At 38.1% G+C, this 17054-nt stretch overlaps 3 protein-coding genes across 5 annotated transcripts; 1 reads left to right on the forward strand and 2 right to left on the reverse strand.

Annotated features, from left to right (window-relative positions):
- On the forward strand, positions 1-938 carry LOC113715574 (PRA1 family protein F3-like). Its single transcript, XM_027239814.2, has one exon. The coding sequence runs from the start codon at positions 132-134 to the stop codon at positions 726-728; it is 597 nt and encodes a 198-aa protein (XP_027095615.2). The 5' UTR covers positions 1-131; the 3' UTR covers positions 729-938.
- A 680-nt stretch (positions 939-1618) lies between these two features.
- On the reverse strand, positions 1619-7637 carry LOC113715584 (E3 ubiquitin protein ligase DRIP2). 2 transcript variants are annotated; one of them, XM_027239823.2, is made up of 8 exons: positions 7356-7637; positions 6775-7163; positions 5806-5905; positions 4536-4863; positions 3959-4407; positions 3810-3860; positions 2494-2566; positions 1619-2205 (listed from the first exon to the last, which is right to left on the reverse strand). In XM_027239823.2, the coding sequence occupies exons 2-8, from the start codon at positions 6887-6889 to the stop codon at positions 2035-2037; spliced, it is 1287 nt and encodes a 428-aa protein (XP_027095624.2). In that variant the 5' UTR covers positions 6890-7163; positions 7356-7637; the 3' UTR covers positions 1619-2034. The 2 variants fall into 2 exon arrangements, with proteins under 2 accessions (XP_027095624.2, XP_027095632.2); XM_027239831.2 differs by having other exon boundaries at positions 1850-2205; positions 3959-4251; positions 7356-7633.
- Positions 7638-12940: 5303 nt separating this feature from the next.
- Positions 12941-16785, reverse strand: LOC140003661 (magnesium transporter MRS2-I-like). Of its 2 annotated transcripts, XM_072063992.1 has the most exons (11): positions 16310-16785; positions 16141-16170; positions 15700-15847; positions 15323-15444; positions 14796-14870; positions 14132-14365; positions 13997-14041; positions 13741-13785; positions 13596-13625; positions 13387-13506; positions 12941-13290 (listed from the first exon to the last, which is right to left on the reverse strand). In XM_072063992.1, exons 1-11 carry the CDS (start codon positions 16544-16546, stop codon positions 13204-13206), a joined length of 1173 nt encoding a protein of 390 aa, XP_071920093.1. In that variant the 5' UTR covers positions 16547-16785; the 3' UTR covers positions 12941-13203. The 2 variants fall into 2 exon arrangements, 1 of the variants encoding a protein (XP_071920093.1); XR_011820639.1 differs by lacking the exon at positions 12941-13290 and having other exon boundaries at positions 13390-13506; positions 14125-14365; positions 16310-16681.
- Positions 16786-17054: the final 269 nt, after the last annotated feature.

A 17054-nucleotide genomic window follows, 5' to 3' on the forward strand; every position in this document is an offset into this window, starting at 1 on the left:
AATCCACAACCACAGTTACCTCATGAGGTCCGGACCCGGGATCAAATTCCATTTCCCTCCCCTTTCGCTCCATCCCCTTTGTTGTTCTACTAGTTCCTATCTAGCTATACGGAGGATTCGGAGTGTCTGAGATGCCGGCGGGCTACGATTCCTTGCCCTCGACGTCCTCCGGCGCCGGCATGTTCACTCGCGCAAAATCCGGCAGCCTATCATTCTTCGCCACTCGACGGCCATGGCGAGAGCTGCTATCCCATCCATCCTCCTACTCTCGCCCGTATCCACTCAGCGTGCTCACATCTCGGCTGAGACGCAACCTCAACTACTTCCGCGTGAATTATTCCATGATAATCTTATTCATACTGTTTGTGAGCCTGCTGTGGCACCCGATTTCGCTCATAGTGTATGTGATCCTGTTCGTAGCGTGGTGGTTTCTCTACTTTAGCCGGGACGAGCCGATTCTGGTACTGAATCGTATGGTCGACGATAGGTTCGTCTTGGCGGCGCTTGGAATAGTTACGGTGGTGTGCTTGGTGTTGACTCGGGTTTGGTTGAACGTGTTGGTGTCTATCTTGATTGGGGTAGCTGTTGTGCTATTGCATGCGGCATTTAGGGCTACGGAAGATCTGTTTCTGGATGAAGATGAAGCTGCGGAGGGGGGTTTGATATCTGTGGTTCGCAGTACTGCTCCACCTTCCAGGGATGCCGGTGGGTATACTAATCCATTTTGATTAGGGGTCTCTAATAGTATTAGATCCTCCTATTATGTTCTGCTGGGCCTGCGCCTGCCTTTGGGGGAAATTGATCTTTCGTCCCCAGCAGTACGTATTGATATCCATCTCGTCTGTTAGATGTTGTCAGCTAAGAATTTTTACATAGGGTTGATAGACCGGTTAATTTTTCTACTATCTATATATATATTTTGGAGGTTTTTATCTGCTTTTTAGTCGTGTAGTTGTGATTCTGATTTCTTGTGTTCCCAGAATTATTAGGAAGCTACGAGGCTATCAATTTTGAGAAGCTATATTATTTCTTCCATTAATAGGGTCTTCAAAGTATAAAATGGCACACAGGTATATTGTGTAATCGTGTTTTAGTTGCTGGTTTTCTTCTTCGGGAAATCTACAGAAGCAAAGGAAATGGCTCATTTTAGTTCTTCGGGATGTATCTTTCGTCTTTTTTTTTCCAATTGCTTATAAAATCTATCTGTACACGCTTTCTGATAAATATCTAACTGGGATTTAAAATTTTGCAAACGAGTGACAAGTGTTTTCCCGTTTAAGCTAGAAATCCGTCGGCCCGAAACATGAAGAAAACCACCCCGATGAATCAAACAAGTTCGAAAATGAAGAATCAGATCCTCAGCCGCTGACTACAGCACCACTTTTTAGGGCAAAATGAGTTCTGATCCTTCCATTCGGGTCCCGTCAAAAGCATTACGTTTTGCACAGGAATGATTTTATTTGCAGCTCAGACGAGTACGAAAACTGAAGAATCAGATCCCCAAGTCCCTGACTACTACTCCATGTTTTAAGGAAGGGCAAAATGAATTCTGATTCTTCGTTGCGGGACATAAATGTCCCAACATCAAAAGCACTACTAAGTTTTGCACAAAAATATATACGTCTCTGAAACTGAAACAATTGCATTGTATTTAAAGGTACACATACAAAGGAGCGACCAAAGAAATTGGGTAACAAGGAAAAACAAAAACATTCGGAGCACTGTCAAAATTCAAACATGATAAACTATTAACAAACCGTTTAACAGCCAGACATCTCAACTGCAGCTCCAGCCCAACCTGTTATCCTATTAATCATGACATGCCACAGGGACGCACGGCCGAAGATAATTTCAGCCCATTTGAGGAAGGAATGTTGATTTATCTGCTTATGAGCTACTTCTCATAGAGTGCTGGGGTTCTTAGTAATATAACTGCAACATGCCTCTGCAACAACTTCTGCTCATCCGCAAGGAAATCTGACTTCTACCTTTAATATCTAATAACATATATATTATGAAAATGCGAGAATAGGATTAGGCGGTGGGTATCTTACGACCATAGGCCAATACCATCACAAAATCTTTAGCTGATGACCCAATTATCGCTGGTACTCTCTCTGATGTTGTGTTTTGGAGCCAGAAGTCTACTAGTTCATTCAATGGCAGTGTTGGGACCAATGACTGACCCATACACCTAATCTCAACCTACAAAATAGACAACTCAAAGATCAGCATAAACAAGAATTGATAGTATAAAACTCGAATCCAATGTCTGGAGTCTGAAATAAATCTCACGAGTCACAAATAAAGAAGGGAAAAAATTCTGATGTTACTTGAGATGAATTCCTGAAAGTGAGGGATTCCTTGAATAAAAAACGTGACAACAAAATTACAAGATCTTGCTCTAATTTTCCTTGCATGAGACATCATGTAATCCCCTAAATAAATAACAGTCGTCACAGATTCTTAATTGACCAAGAATGATTTCCGCACCTCATCTTCAGTTGGAAGATCTAATTTCCTCATTAAGTACTTTTGAATAAAAGAAACTGTTATATTCCCATCCCTGCAAAGAAGTAAAGCACGTAAGAAGAGAATATATGAAAAGGATACAGGATATTTGCTGGAAAGAAATTTATAAGAGCTCAAAACTTCATAAATGAAGTGTAAATGCCTTTTAACTCGGCTGTTCATCACAATGGTTTGGCATGTCCAAGTAACATCCCAAGATACAGCCATGGACCTGATTGAGTTTCGCTTGATCAAATGAGGACACAGAGATCCTTTAACATTGATGATTTCTAATCTAAACAATTCACAAGAAAGTTGCGAGTTTGATTTTCAGGAGACAATAAAGATGGTCCTGGCACCATGACACCCCCCATCATGGACAAACTTCTGACATCAACTTCCAGCTCATCATACGAGGCAAGCACCATACTGATATACACAATGTGTTGCACAATAGCAAATTACTTGGGTTACACAAGGAGACCAGAAACTGAAGGCTTAGTATTTACAGGATATTTAAGATATTCGCATATTCTGTAGCAGCAAAACCCTGACCACATAAACTTCCTCCTTCATTTTGGCCATTTCCTAGATACTTGCTCTCTCTCTCTCTCTCTCCTCAATGTTTGAATAGTTTGTTTTGCTTAGTGGGTTCTCCATGCACATCTGGTATGAAATAACCACGCCATCTGACAGAGATAAGGACCAGATGGACCACTTGAAACTCTAATTGCCACCACATGACCTTTAAAGAGAACACAAACCTTTACCAGGATTTCTTGATTTCAGAACCAGTTCAGATTTCATTTCCAGAAAGCTTCAGCTAAACTCCAAGTCAAAATAACCTCGTCCAAAGCAGATACCGAGTACATACACACGTGTTCAGCAAGACATAAACTGAAAGTGCATTTTTATTTCAACTAGTTCCTCCGGCTGCATATGGATTTTTTATTTTCAACCACATTGCAGAATTACATAGAAGTGTACTCCTCCTTTTTTCCCCATTCTAATCCATCAAAATGCAGTCAATGCTGGGAGTAATTATCTAACAGTCAAATTCTCCTACATGCTTTGCATTGGAAGAACAAGAAATAGGAAGGGAAACTGTAGCCACTGCAAGGCGACCCTCAGATGATCTATAAAACATGTAGTCTTAACCTTACATCAAGCAGATAGACAGCCTTATGACTACAAAAATTGATCTCTGAAGGTATAACAAATTACACTCAGAAGCAACAGATTTTAAGTAACGATAATCACATTAACCAACAGAATGACATGAAGTTACAACGACTTACTTTATTCTTAAGTAACTTGCAGAAATCTGGGGCAAAGAAGCATCTCCATCCCTGAAAAAGTTTTTTTATAGAGTTAGGATGGCTTATGAACCAGTTAATCATATGCAATATCCAAAAGCTAAAGTTCTAAGTCTTCTATAGATTCTCACTGATCTTTGGTTGCCACAAGTGAAAACCATATTGGATTAATTCGCTTCTCACATCTAGCACTGACACCATCCAGCACAGCTTGAGGTGTAACATTGAAATCAGCAAAGGCAGGAGCCTTCTTTTGGCGAATTCTTCGCAACTTTTTAGGTCTTTCTGAATTCAATGCTGGAGACTCATTAGTGTTTTTTTCATCTTGGAGTTTTGATTTTTGTCCAAGCTCTTTGCCTTTAGATTTGCGGGCATGTCCTTCATTCTCACCAGAATGGGGAGGTTCTGATTTGGCAGCAGATCCCTGCGAAGTGAACTTTGAAGACTTACTCCTGTTTGCAACTTCCACAAGACAATTTAAAGGTTTCCATAGATCAACTTTCCCTTCCCATGTTTCAGCACCATTCTTTGTTTCTTTATCAGAAAGTGAATGGCTAGATGGGTCGCCATTGGAAGAATTCTGCAGAGTGACTCCAATAAGAATAGAACTTTTTTGGACATGAGTAATGTATGCCTTAATAAAATATAGAGTAAACAAAGCATTTGACTTTTGCAAACAGTATCAAGCTTAAAAAAATCTGTCATTACCTGCCTAATATTCTGCGTAAATTTATTCAGTGTCTCAGGTGAACTGGAGCTCTCAGGACGATCTTCACCAGAATCTTCCTCCTTCTTGACAGGTTTCTCTATTGAAAAACTGGAACCTCTTAATGATTTTCTTGCAATAGATTTTGATCTTCTTCCAGTCATACCACTTTGTGCTGATACCCTAGGAGTGCTCACCACCAATGATGAGAGTGATCTCTCCTTTCTTCTCACTGGCAAAGTGACTGAAGGTGGGATTTCTGGTGCCTTCACCTTCCTCCTCTTGTAAGGGAAGATCTTTGCCCTCACATCTTGTAAATTGTGATCGGGCCTGCAAAGGAGACAAACAACATCCAATATTATTTACAAAAATATCTGTTTTCCCAAATTTGTCAATTTAAAATGTCGCTCTTCTGATAGCCAACTTTATGACTGCTTTCTGGCTGATAGACAAACCAAGCTCTAACACATAATCGTGAGACAAACACATGGTTGATGAGTACTTGTGGTGAGAAACACCTTTTCTTTTACATCTTTCTCGTCCTTTACATTTCAAAGTACCAAGGCAATAATATTGTAGTAAAACTGACTACATGTGGATTAAGTGTAAGCACAGGCAGATGGGTTGCATGAAAGTATGCAAATTTATGTCCAAGCCAGACACATCCCTTACGAAAGCTATATACGCACATGATGATTTAGTCAAATCAAAGTCAAAGTGCATATCAGCAACACCCCATATAAAATGACCTCATCTCTGTCCACATGCCTCTGTGTGTGTGTGTGCACAGACAGAGAGAGAAATGGAATATCAAATATCACCTTCCCATCCAGGAGCTTAACCATACCTATCATCCTCAATTTTGTTATTCACATCTGATAGGGAAGTCCGTAAAAAGACTATAACATATAAAATATCCATAGGGAAGTCCAACTGTCACTGAAGTATCATGGAAGCAAAAGTAATTTCATCAAACTAAGATACATACACTTGTTTTATAATAGAACTCTGGAATAATTTCATTACATGGCTTCTTGCATACATTTTCTTTCCATTATCATTTTTTTTTTTACTTTTTCCTATTGAAGACCAACATCAGCAAACAACAATTTGGAGGCATGGAGCTTGTATGCTAAGACACTAAAGAGCTCATAAATATGCTTAACATACACATGCGCACAAGCACGTAGGCATCCGTGACAAAAATATGTATACGTGTAATATCTGCACACCAGAGAGAGAGAGAGCAGGATATTCAATTTTGTATCTCACCTCAGCTTCTCCAATGGGACACAGCCTAAGTCGATATTGCAAATTGGGCAGCATTCTAATTCCTCATCAGATAGCTTCTTATAAATACACTTCCTGCAAACTGAACAGAATTTGCAAGAAAGAGAATTAAGAAAGCATTTGAAATCCATAAAATTGCCAATGAAATTTTTGAAACTAAAGTCCACCTAAAGGTGAAAGGCAAAATCTAGTACATATGCCCCAGCAAACATCAGACTCGACAGCATGCTAAGATCTGAAAGGAACAATGATGACATTCGATTGAAGGACTGGAGAATTATTAGAATTACCAAGTCCAAACAAAGGCCAGGTTGATCAATTAGTTTGTAATTGAAACAGAATCAGGAAAACTAGCCGAAATTTGGGTTGAGAGATAAGAGACAATTTCAGCAAACTAGCTCCGGCTTAGTCGATCCAACTGCGAAAACGGCACCTAAAGCATTTATTTCCTGTTGCTACAGGGACCATCGATTGTTCAATCATATAGGTTACTGCCAACAACGTTGATACAGACAGATTTTAGGGAATTGCAGGCAAAAGAGAGAAGCGCATCACCGTTCAATAAGGAAAATCAAATCAAACGAATGGAGTCGATATTTGTTTGGACACTGGATGGGCGAAAAGGAGAGACAGCAAACAATCTACCACGTAAAGATGAGAAATTAGCATGACCCAGGTCGTTAAAATCAGATTTCAATCCAAACCCAGATAGATCAGATATAGCCCAACTTAAGCGACTCCAATTTTAAAAAAAAGAACTCCAACGCTTAAAAACCGAGCGGAGAAAACATAGACGAGGAGTAGAAGAATAATAAGTACTGCTAATATGTATGCGTGCGTGTGTGCGTGTGTGTGAAAGAGAGAGGGAGAGAGGGAGTCAGATAGCAGTGTGTAATGAGTAGTAATGGCTGGGGAGGGAACGGGAACGGGAAAGGGAAAGCAGCAGCTTACACGTATGAAGGCATTCGGAAATGGTCGTGGCATCGCGGAAGAGCTTATTGCAAAGAGGGCATGTCATGCATGCCGCAATCATCTCCCTCTTTACTTTCACCACCTGATTCGACATCCCTTCTCTTCCTCCCTCTTTTTCTCTCTCCCTTTTTATCCCCTTTGTTTTATCTTTCTATTCTATCTCCCTCTCTCAAATTTTACTACATAGATATCTAGACTTGGGAGCGAGCTGGTCCCGTCGCTCGTCGGTCGTCAGTCCGCCGTATACTGCTACTACTCCAAATTTACTGCTCACCAGAATCGGTGCATGCAATTTATCTCCCCAGGCCTACTTGAGCCACCGCATCGCATCACTCTTCCAAATTTACGTTCATTCCTCCTCCATCTATCTGCATTCAACCCATAATTATAATCCCCAAATAATTAGCACCCACGCCACAACAACATCCATGCTCACAAATTTATACAACATGCGCGTGCGTGTTTTGTGTGAGAATGGAATATGTATATATGTACATATATATATTAATAGTCAGAGAGAGATAAAGAAGAAAGATACTAATAGAAGATAGGAAACCGACCTGTGAATCTGGGGGAAAACGGCGGACAAATTTACAAAAGAAGAGAGGGATTGAGAGTAAGAAGATGGGGGAGGTGAGATTTGGTAAATCGGGGATGGGTTTGGATTGGCGTTAAGGGGATGGCATAATACTCCTCGTCGTATGATCCATCTGGGTCCTCTCTTTAACATAAACTCTGGGTTTGGGAGTCGAAATCGAAGAAGAGAGAGAGATAGATAGAGAGAGAGCGCGATGAGAGAGAATGAGACAAGAGGTGCGACTCTACTCGGCTTGCCTCGCGTTCACTATAGCGTAGCATGAAAAACCCAATTTACTACCACGCCTACTACTTTTTCTATTGAGATAATTTCAAAAACCTTTCCTGGGGTTTTTGATAATTTCACTGGCCTCCCCTAAAATTTATAAAATTATATTTATCTCCCGTAATAGAGTTATGGACCCAGTAACTTACCTCATATGAGGGGAAATTACTCACATAACTTAAGACATTAATTATGTCTTATTAGAAACTAATATCTAACTATTAAGTCATTAAAGTAGTAATTAATTATTAGTAACTAATTAATGAAAATAATTGTTGAGAATTTCTTTAATGATGAATAATGACTTACAATTAAAAAATAATGCTAATTAATATATCAAATTGCGCTATTTTGTGATTGACAGAACCTGATGATGACTAGAAATTAGTTATCCACAATGCGATAATAAGAGTTTTGATTGAAGAAAAAAAAACACATGGCAAAAAAATGTTATCCATGAGAAAATTTTCTTTAAAACTCTTAAAATTGTGATAGTTGTAAAACAATTTCATGGAAGTAAATGAGAAAGAAGGGAAAATAAAGGTAAAATTCAAAATATTTTTATGTTCAAAATCACAAGAATCATAACAAAACTCATATTAAGAGAGATGACGAGTCTAATTTGATGAATCTCGTGATCATTAGTGTAGTTTTGTTATTTATTTGTATTGTCAAATGTGTTGAATGTGAGCTTTTTGAGTACTGAAACATGTGTGTTAATTATTTCTAATTTTTAATTATCTTTGTTATTTTACTAATACAACTTATATACATACATAAGGGGTATTTATGAAATAAAAGTTTTATCTGTCTTCTTAAAGTATTTTGTTAATGCTATTTTTTTTATTTGAACTAATTTTGTTACCAAAACCTTAATCTTATGGGATGTTTGTGTAACTTTGTAAATCTCAAAAGAGACTAGTGAAATTGTTAGAAACCTCATAGAAGATTTTTGAAATTATTCCTTTTCTATTTATTACTCTTCTTCACCTTCTAGCAATATTTCAACTCTCCCAAACATCCCTTCAAAAAAAATTAATAATAAGTTATTATCGACAAAAGTTTTCATGTGCAAGTGCACAAAAAGCCATTAGATAATTCTACAATATCCATATAATGAAATAAGGTTTAAGCTTGGAATTGAAGTTGCAAGAGTGTATGAGCAATCTCATGTGTCTCACATAAGCAAGAAGTTACATTATCAAGTATGGCATTAGAAGGAATAGCCTAAACAAATTTGCCAAATTTAGAACATCATTTTTGCACCTTTTATGTGTACCTAAAAATGATTTCAAATGTCATGTGCCAATCACACATAATGATTACCAATTACACTAATAACCTGTATATTCTAAAGTAGCACCAAAACAATTCAAGTCTTGTTTTTCATGCCACCTCTTTACTTCATCAAAGTGCGATCTGAATTAACTTTTCTCCTAAGGGAAGCAAGTGTAATTTCTTGAACCTAAAAGGTATGTTGATGCAATTACTACGTACTTTAAGGGAGGTTTGAAAAATATTCCAAATGATTTCTCATACTAGTTCGTGTTTTTTCCTTTTATTTTTTTTGTGAAAATTTTTTTATTTTAAGAAAGTGGGGACTCAGTTATAAGACGCGCCGGGTGGGCGAATTCGTGAAAAAGAGAGCGGAGAGAAAGGTGCGGAGGGAGGCTTGTGTTTCGCGTGTAATGGTGAGAGTGAGACGGCTTGTTTTGGCTTTTGGGGAATAATTGCGTGTAGGGGGGCAAGTTAGCCTTAGTCTAACGTTTACGTCTGTAATGCTGACTAAAATAAAATTGAAATTCTTGTTTTTTCTCTTTTTATTTTTCATTTGTTTATATGTTGTATTTGTTGAATATTATTTTGTTTTGACTGCTTTCCCCGAAAATTTATTTCAAGCAACATTGCACAAAATTTTTTTAAAAATTTTATTCATAAAACCCCAAAAATTAAAAAAAATGGAAAAAAAAAACATTAAAGAAGGTTCTGATTCCTGACTTATGAAGTAGGGAATGGCGCGGGCTGTGTACTTACGGAATTGACTTGCTCGGCTGCAGGTTCAGGCCACCGGTCAGGGTAAGGGTAAAGCCTAAGTTGTTTTTGGTTACTACTCTGCTGCTACTACTCACTTCCCCCATGAGTACAACGCTGTTACCGTTACGTTCATGCTACACCTCACGAGTGTATGATCCTTATTTTTGTCCGTTTTGTTCCTTTATTTATAAATAAGTAATCAATAAGGAGGTCCTCCTCCAGGTATTATTATTATTATTATTATTATTATTATTAAGGGCATGATTGTACTCCCTCCGTCCCACTTTGATACTCTTATTTTCTTTTTTTCGTCTGTCCCAAATTGTAGTCCACTTTCTAATTGAAGAATGTAGTTGTATTTTAATTTTCCTAAAATACCCTTATTCAATGTAAGTTGTTGTTACTATAAACCTACCCCATTTAATGAAAGTTGATTCTTTTTTTACCATCAATTCAAGTTCCCATAAAGTTGTACTCTAATTAATGTGAGGGTATTTTAGGAAAATAGCTACCTAATTGTTCCAACAAAGTTAACTACTTTTTATTAAACTGTGTGAAAAAAGAACTAAGACTATCAAAATGGGACGGAGGGAATAGTATTATTGTATTACTGCCATCGTGCACAAATTTGGCGTAATTCCCATCCACTTACTTACAAGTCAGTGTTTTGGTTGAAATAGATGGTAAAAGTGATTGCTTAATTGACTCAGCTCCTTGATTAAGAAGCATTTATTACTGTTCTCCAATTTCATAGTTAGATTAAATGCTCAAGTTATTCAGCCAGTTCTACAAAAAACACTACTGCATCAGTTCCCAAGGTAGATAGACGTGTTCGTAGAACAATCTTAAAAAAAAAAAAAAAACAGAGTTATTAACTAAATTTATTTTTACGACAAGAATAATATTTTTATACTAACTAGACCAAAGGGATATTCTGACACATCTTTTAAATTTATTTCATCATAATTAGGATTCAAACCCTCGTTCTACCGTCCGAAAAGGGACTTTGGCCGCCACTCCGTGATGGAGTTTTTAACTGAATGCATATTTAGAACTTTTCATATGGAAAAATGGCCATCCGGAAGGAGCAAAATGGTGTTCGAAAAAAAAAATGGTGCAATCAGATAGAGAGGATGAGAGTCCGGTCCTTTTTTCGGAGCTAGATTTGTGAAAAAGAAATAAAAAAGTATTTTATGCTAAGCTTTTTGAAGTCTCATGGTTTGAATGAATTAATGATGGGATAATTATAGAAGAGAAAGAAAGCGCAAGTATAATGGGTTATTTCTTCTGGTATCAAACCGTTCAAGGAATACGGGAGTTGAGGCAGTGGACGACCATTCTTTTTTTTTTTTTCGGAAGCAAGTGCACTACTATTCTAATAACGAACTCCAGTCCAGTAATTAAAGGTGGTTGGTATGGTGAAATAGACCGAGATCAATGAATTGGGTAAAGCAATCGGGCAGAATGCAAGATGCAAAGCACGTCACTTCTTTCCTTATTCTTTATTTTTTAAATTCCCCCAAACCGAATCAACAGGCATGAATTTGACAATATTGATATCACGAATAAGGTGAGAGATGAAACGAAAATGCTACTAATTAAGTAGATGCACTAGCTCTCGGGATGCAGTTCACCTAGTCGTGTCATCTGTCTTTACAGCATCGACTAGTCGTGTCATCTGTCTTTACAGCATCGACTACGGTTCGACTCTCCTCGAATTAACGTATTAGGCATCTTAAGGGGCCGACCCTGCTCAGTCGCAGGGATTAATTTGGGTGATTCTAAAATACCCTTGTGTCGATAAAAAAAAAAAGAAAAGTAGATGCACTACAATGTACTAGTAGTAATTCTTATAGAGGAGAGAAAGACGGGTCTAGCCTCCAAAGCAAGGTAGCACACAGAATTGAAATGTGGACTGGAGGAGCCCATTGACCCGTACCCCCCTACCTTACCTACCTTCTTGAAATAAGCTTGGCTTCTATTGTTTGGAAGTCGTTAGCCCTTGTGATGCAAGCATGCTAATTGCTAGCTGCCCCATTTTTCATTTTGGAACCGTCCCCCCCCCTTTTGTTGTGGTCAGTACACTTTATCTTGGCTGCGAGGTAACTCCATTTTTTTTTATTTTTGGGGTCAAACAAATAAATCTAAGGATAATTTCAAAACCTCCCCTGAAGTTGCACTAGCCTCTCTCTCGAAGTTTTAAAGTTTTCAGAAACCTCCCGTAAATAAAACAAGTCAACTTGCAACACGTCAAGCCGAATTCGGAAAAATAAATTATAAAAAATTAGATTAAAATTAGAGAAGACAATAATGTGATTTTAGAATTGCCCCTCACATGTTACATTAGTTATAAAAGCATAAATTGTTATTGAAACAAAGTCAACAATGAGGAGATGCATGTGCAAATGCAAAGCATCAATCTCAAACATCTACAACTACTTGCACGGCTCTCTTTGTAATAGCTACTTTCGGGATGTTTATATAACAGTAGCAATGAGCAGTTGGAGAGCAAATTCCAGAGAGTTTAGATTCAGGAATTGGGATGAAATCGCTACAAATATAATAAGAAAACCAGAACTAGAATGATAAAACATGATCTTTTCAAGCCTTTGAAAAGGCTTGAACAAATATTGCAGTTGTAATCGCAAGTTAGAAAATTTTTTTAACTCTAAACTATGATTATTTAGAAATTGGCACCATTTTCTCTTGGTAAATTAGAAATATTTTTTTAGTTTTAAACTATGTTTATTTCTAATTATTAGGTTAATTATTGATTTAATCGATTAAATCTACATAGTTGCGAAATGCCTTGTAGGCCATAAGGTTACTACAGTCATTTCACCGAGCCTAATGTAAGCATAGGGATCCAATTTTATGATAGGGGAGGTTTCTAAAAAATTTTAAACATTGGGGAGACTTGTGCAATTGTTAGAAACTTCAGGAGAGGTTTATGAAATTATCCCATAAATCTATCCATCATCTCTTTGGGCACTATACATACGTGTCCGTACACTGACAAGGATGCAAAGATCAGTTGGACTCACCAATTAGACCGCAAGCACCCTGCCCTCTGATTACGGCGTCTGGGCGCTATTCTCCCTTTTTTCTTTGGCCGGCTGAGTAATCAGGTTGGGTCTGATTGCTCCCATCTTTTTTTTTTTTTTTTTTTTCTTGACGACAGTTTTCTTTTCCTTCATTTTTTTATTTTTAGTTTTTTTTTTGAAAGCCATTAATGGTATCGGTAAAAGATGCTTGGAAGTACAAGTTTACTTTTCTTTGTTTTGCTAAATAGATTGAAATATTCTAGATTAAGTTCCCATTGTCAGAGTCCTAACACAGAACAATAGAAGTGATGGGATGGGACGGGACGGGAGCTCAGAGAACCCAGATGCGCAATGCAAAATGTCTCCATTTTCCGGCCACAGTACATTACATCAGAGATGAACCCGGTGCAGTCCCAGTTCTGTGGCCGCTTCTGGACCGTCGTCTCGTCGATCTTCACAAGCAATTCATCATGATCCGACGAGACCCTTGTGCCTGGCGTAGGAAATTAGAAATAGGAAAATGGAAGCACAAGCAATTCCAGTGAGGATGACCACCTGGATAAAAGGATATTACCAAATTAATACTAGACGATGAGATGCGATCGATCACATGCTAGCTAGTCTGAAGAGAGATGTACAGGCGGTACCTACCCATTTGAACATATAGCCGTGATCCGCTTTCCATGTATAAGGGATATTCATCCCAAAAATGGCAGCCACCAAGGAGTACATCGATAAACACACCGTGCCAGAACTCAGGAATAACTCCAGCTGCAGTCACCACAGAAACTGCAATCAGATGAGAACCACCTCCATTTGCCATGCTTACCTTCTTGTAGTACAAATTTTGCATATGGTACCTGAATCAGCTGATTCCGGTGGTTATCCAGCTGCATCAACAGATCCATTGTCAATATATGTCCGACAACCTACATGACATGCTACATACACACTACTATAATCAAAATCACCTGCAACTATTCTATTCTACTGCAAAATTATTACCTGAATGTTAATATAGTCCTCGGTGTCGTCGATGTACTCCCTCAACTGCAAAAGAAAACTCATTTCTTAGTGTTTAATCTATCGTACAAGCTCTTACATAATCCATCTCTCTGCACCTATCCAAGTGATTTAACTTCTCCCCCCCCCCCCCCCCAAAAACAAAAAGTGTATATAACCTTATGATAAAGGGAAAGATGGAAGAAAGATATTCATTAATCAATGGGATTCATGTTACATAAGTAAGAATTGCACTTACTGTGGACAACTTATTCATCGTGCTCTCTATCTGCATGAAGTAAGCCTGCAAATACACTTCATGCATTCAGCACATGAATAGAGAGAGAGAGTAGTTTAATTAAAAGGTGAAATGCGGTCACAGCTTACACATAACCTCGAGCAACATTTCAAGTTCTTCAACATCATTTTCTGTTGACTGAGTAGTAAAACCACTCGTCCTACTAGCTTTAGATATCTTCGAACAAAGTGTTGGAGAGGCAGGGAACCAATTTGGAATCCCTTGACCTTGACCGCTCGCTGGTGAAGAAACTCCGCCTAGTTTCCTTGACAAGTACAGGTCTGCCATATCATCATCGTCATCTAAAAGTTGCTCCAGTTCATCCCTGACCTGGATATAAATATTCTCGTACCGGTGAGACCCAAACACAGCAGTCACCAGGTCAGAAAATTTTATCCAAGGGGAATATTTGGCATAATAGAAAGCTAAATAAAGCCCTTTTTTTTCCGACCTATTTGCATAGTCACTACTAGCTTTTCTACCACATGGAATATCTATAGACTAACCGCAATGACAAACATAGATGATGGCAGAGAATTATGTGTTTTTTGATAGGAATGCCAAGTAGCATTATCTCAAATGCAACTCTAGACGTCAGAATGGTAATCAATGACATGTGGGGACAAACAGGGCAGCTGGAAATGAATTTGAACCCAGGAATGGAAAGAAAATTTCAGACACCCATGCAAGCCCAGTACAGCTCCTTATAATATTCGGGTTATAGATAGGGTGAAGACTGAGAAAGCGAAAACATGCTTACTTTCTGAACTGGACTGGTCAACCTTGTCATAGCACTCTTCAGTTTCCTCACACGGTCCAGATTGCGGCTACTTATCTGCAAGATAATAATAATGTCATTTTTTTTCTACATTGATCAGAATGCTATTTAATGTTTATAGCATGCCGCATAGATAATAGATCTCTAGACATTGATCAGAATGTAGTTATGTAACCCCTAGAACATTACATTCCAAATTGCACGAGAACCAGAAAAGCCACACAACAGTTATTGGAAGTTCAACAGGGTAACAAATTAATGATTTCTTTTCTTGACTTAATGAGAATATCCCATGATCCAGTCAAGTGCAAGGACTTAATAATCAACTACATGGCCCATTATTGATAACAGTAGTAGGGTCATGTCTTTCTAACCGTAGAAATTCCAATATATATTCGTGAAAAGACAAGAAGTAAATAGAAGTTGAACTCTCATAGTCAAGAAATCTTCTTGTTCCGTATAACATTCGAAGCTACAAACAGCTTTTTAGTAGTATATCATTTGCTCACCTTGGATGTCAGCTCATCTAAAGCTGGGTAAGCAGCAGTCTCCAGTTCTCTGGTACGCGCATCAAGGAAACTACAGATGCCTTCTAGTGCTACTTCTAAGGCACGAAATTCAAACGGGAACTCTAGAAATTACAGTAAATATCAATAATGACTCCACAGAAATCATTGAAATAATTCCCAAATAGGATGCAAAAGGAAAAATAATAAAATATCAACAAATTAATATTTTTTAATACTATCTTCACTTCTTGAAAACTGCAAGAAATTTTTTTTAAAAAAAATTAGCTAGATAAGCAGCCTGGCAGTTTTATTGTTATATGACCTGATCACAATATCATATCAAGTTTTGAAAAGAAAGAAAAGAGTTATCGTAGTACCAGTTTCAGCATCAGTTTCAACTTCGTTGCGCATTTCAGGGCGGTCATCATCTTCTCCTTCCCCTCGGCAAACAGCCATAGGCAATCTTCTTTGAAGTTCTTCCACAATAGGCACCACATTATCATCCAGCGGGTCACGTAGCAATACCTACCAAACATTTCAACTGCAGCTTTTCACTTCCTTTGTTCTAGAGGAAGTCTCATGCTTACATTATGGTTAGTGATGTTTTGGCCAGCATATGGGACCGGACGTGGCCAAAAAGACTGATTCAACGAGGGAAATCTAAGTTGGGCACTTTCTAAAAATGGAACAGAATTTCAAGCTCACAAGAGATGAGGCAGCTAGCAGAGCACCCCCCATATGATGTTTAGATGCTAAGTGCTCTTTTAAATAAAGAATCCAAGTATGTCAAATCTAAATAGTTAGAGAAAATTGATTACCTCTTCGGTTGTAATAATTGCTTTGATGTGCTGCGAAAGAAAGTTGAAGAGTTGGGCATCAGAAATAGAAGCCAGTAGCACGTTATATCAGTAGGATTGATCCCAATTCCTAAACACCACTGTTGCAAAACATAGAAAAAGAGAGAGGGAGTGAGAGAGAGAAATTTACCTCCAAATTGAGAACAATAGCCTTTTCCCTGCCTAGAATAGTAGAAGGGTAAGACAGCATGGGATCCAGAATTCGAAGATCTCTGGCGTTAATTGGAACTCTTCTCATGATAGACTGCCTATCCAAATCCAGAATAGTTCCCTCTCCGCTGCTGTCCAACAGCATCCAACTCCTGGAAACACCAGTTTTCTTCTTTATAGTATCCACCGGCACAACAGTGCCACCGTCCTGAGCCATAGCCCACTCAAGTCTCAACCAATGATATACATAATCCCAAATAATCGAGAGAAACTGTGAGGAGAATCAATAAGTAATATTGCTGATATGTTGGGTGGGGGAATTGTCCGGGTGGTTAAAAGGAGCCATTGATGGTAGTGTTTAGCTATAAAGGGAGGTCCCCCAAATTATAGAGAAAATTTTACTTTAGTTTGCCAGTAGTAGATGAGTTGTTGTCAGTTTGCATGGTTTGGGTGAGTGGAGAAGAAAAGTTATACGGACGCAAAGGCGGGGAAAAGACTTGCAACGAGACAAACAAAAGAATAACCGTCCACACGCTTAAATTACGTCGAGGAGGGCAATGCTTTTAAACTCATATCGGAAAACTCTTTGTTTGGATTGCTTCATATTTCCCCAATTTTATTTACTTACATCATCTTTACAATTTTCAATACATCTTTTTATCTTCCCAATATTTTTTTATCTCACATACATCACATCACAAAAAGTGCTACAGTAAAAATATTCC

This window comes from Coffea arabica, chromosome 1e (assembly GCF_036785885.1).
Source record: "Coffea arabica cultivar ET-39 chromosome 1e, Coffea Arabica ET-39 HiFi, whole genome shotgun sequence".
In the NCBI taxonomy this organism is placed as follows: Eukaryota; Viridiplantae; Streptophyta; class Magnoliopsida; order Gentianales; family Rubiaceae; genus Coffea; species Coffea arabica.

What these genes read in the sequence shown, in the direction of transcription:
- LOC113715584 (XM_027239823.2), bottom strand. Translation starts at nt 6,889, where the DNA reads ATGTCGAATCAGGTGGTGAAAGTAAAGAGGGAGATGATTGCGGCATGC. An exon ending in GTCCCATTGGAGAAGCTGAG is followed by an intron (nt 4,864 to 5,805) that starts GTGAGATACAAA and finishes TCTCCTTTGCAG; the next exon opens with GCCCGATCACAATTTACAAG. An exon ending in TTACGCAGAATATTAGGCAG is followed by an intron (nt 4,408 to 4,535) that starts GTAATGACAGAT and finishes GTCACTCTGCAG; the next exon opens with AATTCTTCCAATGGCGACCC.
- LOC113715574 (XM_027239814.2), top strand. Translation starts at nt 132, where the DNA reads ATGCCGGCGGGCTACGATTCCTTGCCCTCGACGTCCTCCGGCGCCGGC.
- LOC140003661 (XM_072063992.1), bottom strand. Translation starts at nt 16,546, where the DNA reads ATGGCTCAGGACGGTGGCACTGTTGTGCCGGTGGATACTATAAAGAAG. An exon ending in TGAAACTGATGCTGAAACTG is followed by an intron (nt 15,445 to 15,699) that starts GTACTACGATAA and finishes TGTAATTTCTAG; the next exon opens with AGTTCCCGTTTGAATTTCGT. An exon ending in AGGACTATATTAACATTCAG is followed by an intron (nt 13,626 to 13,740) that starts GTAATAATTTTG and finishes CTGTTGATGCAG; the next exon opens with CTGGATAACCACCGGAATCA.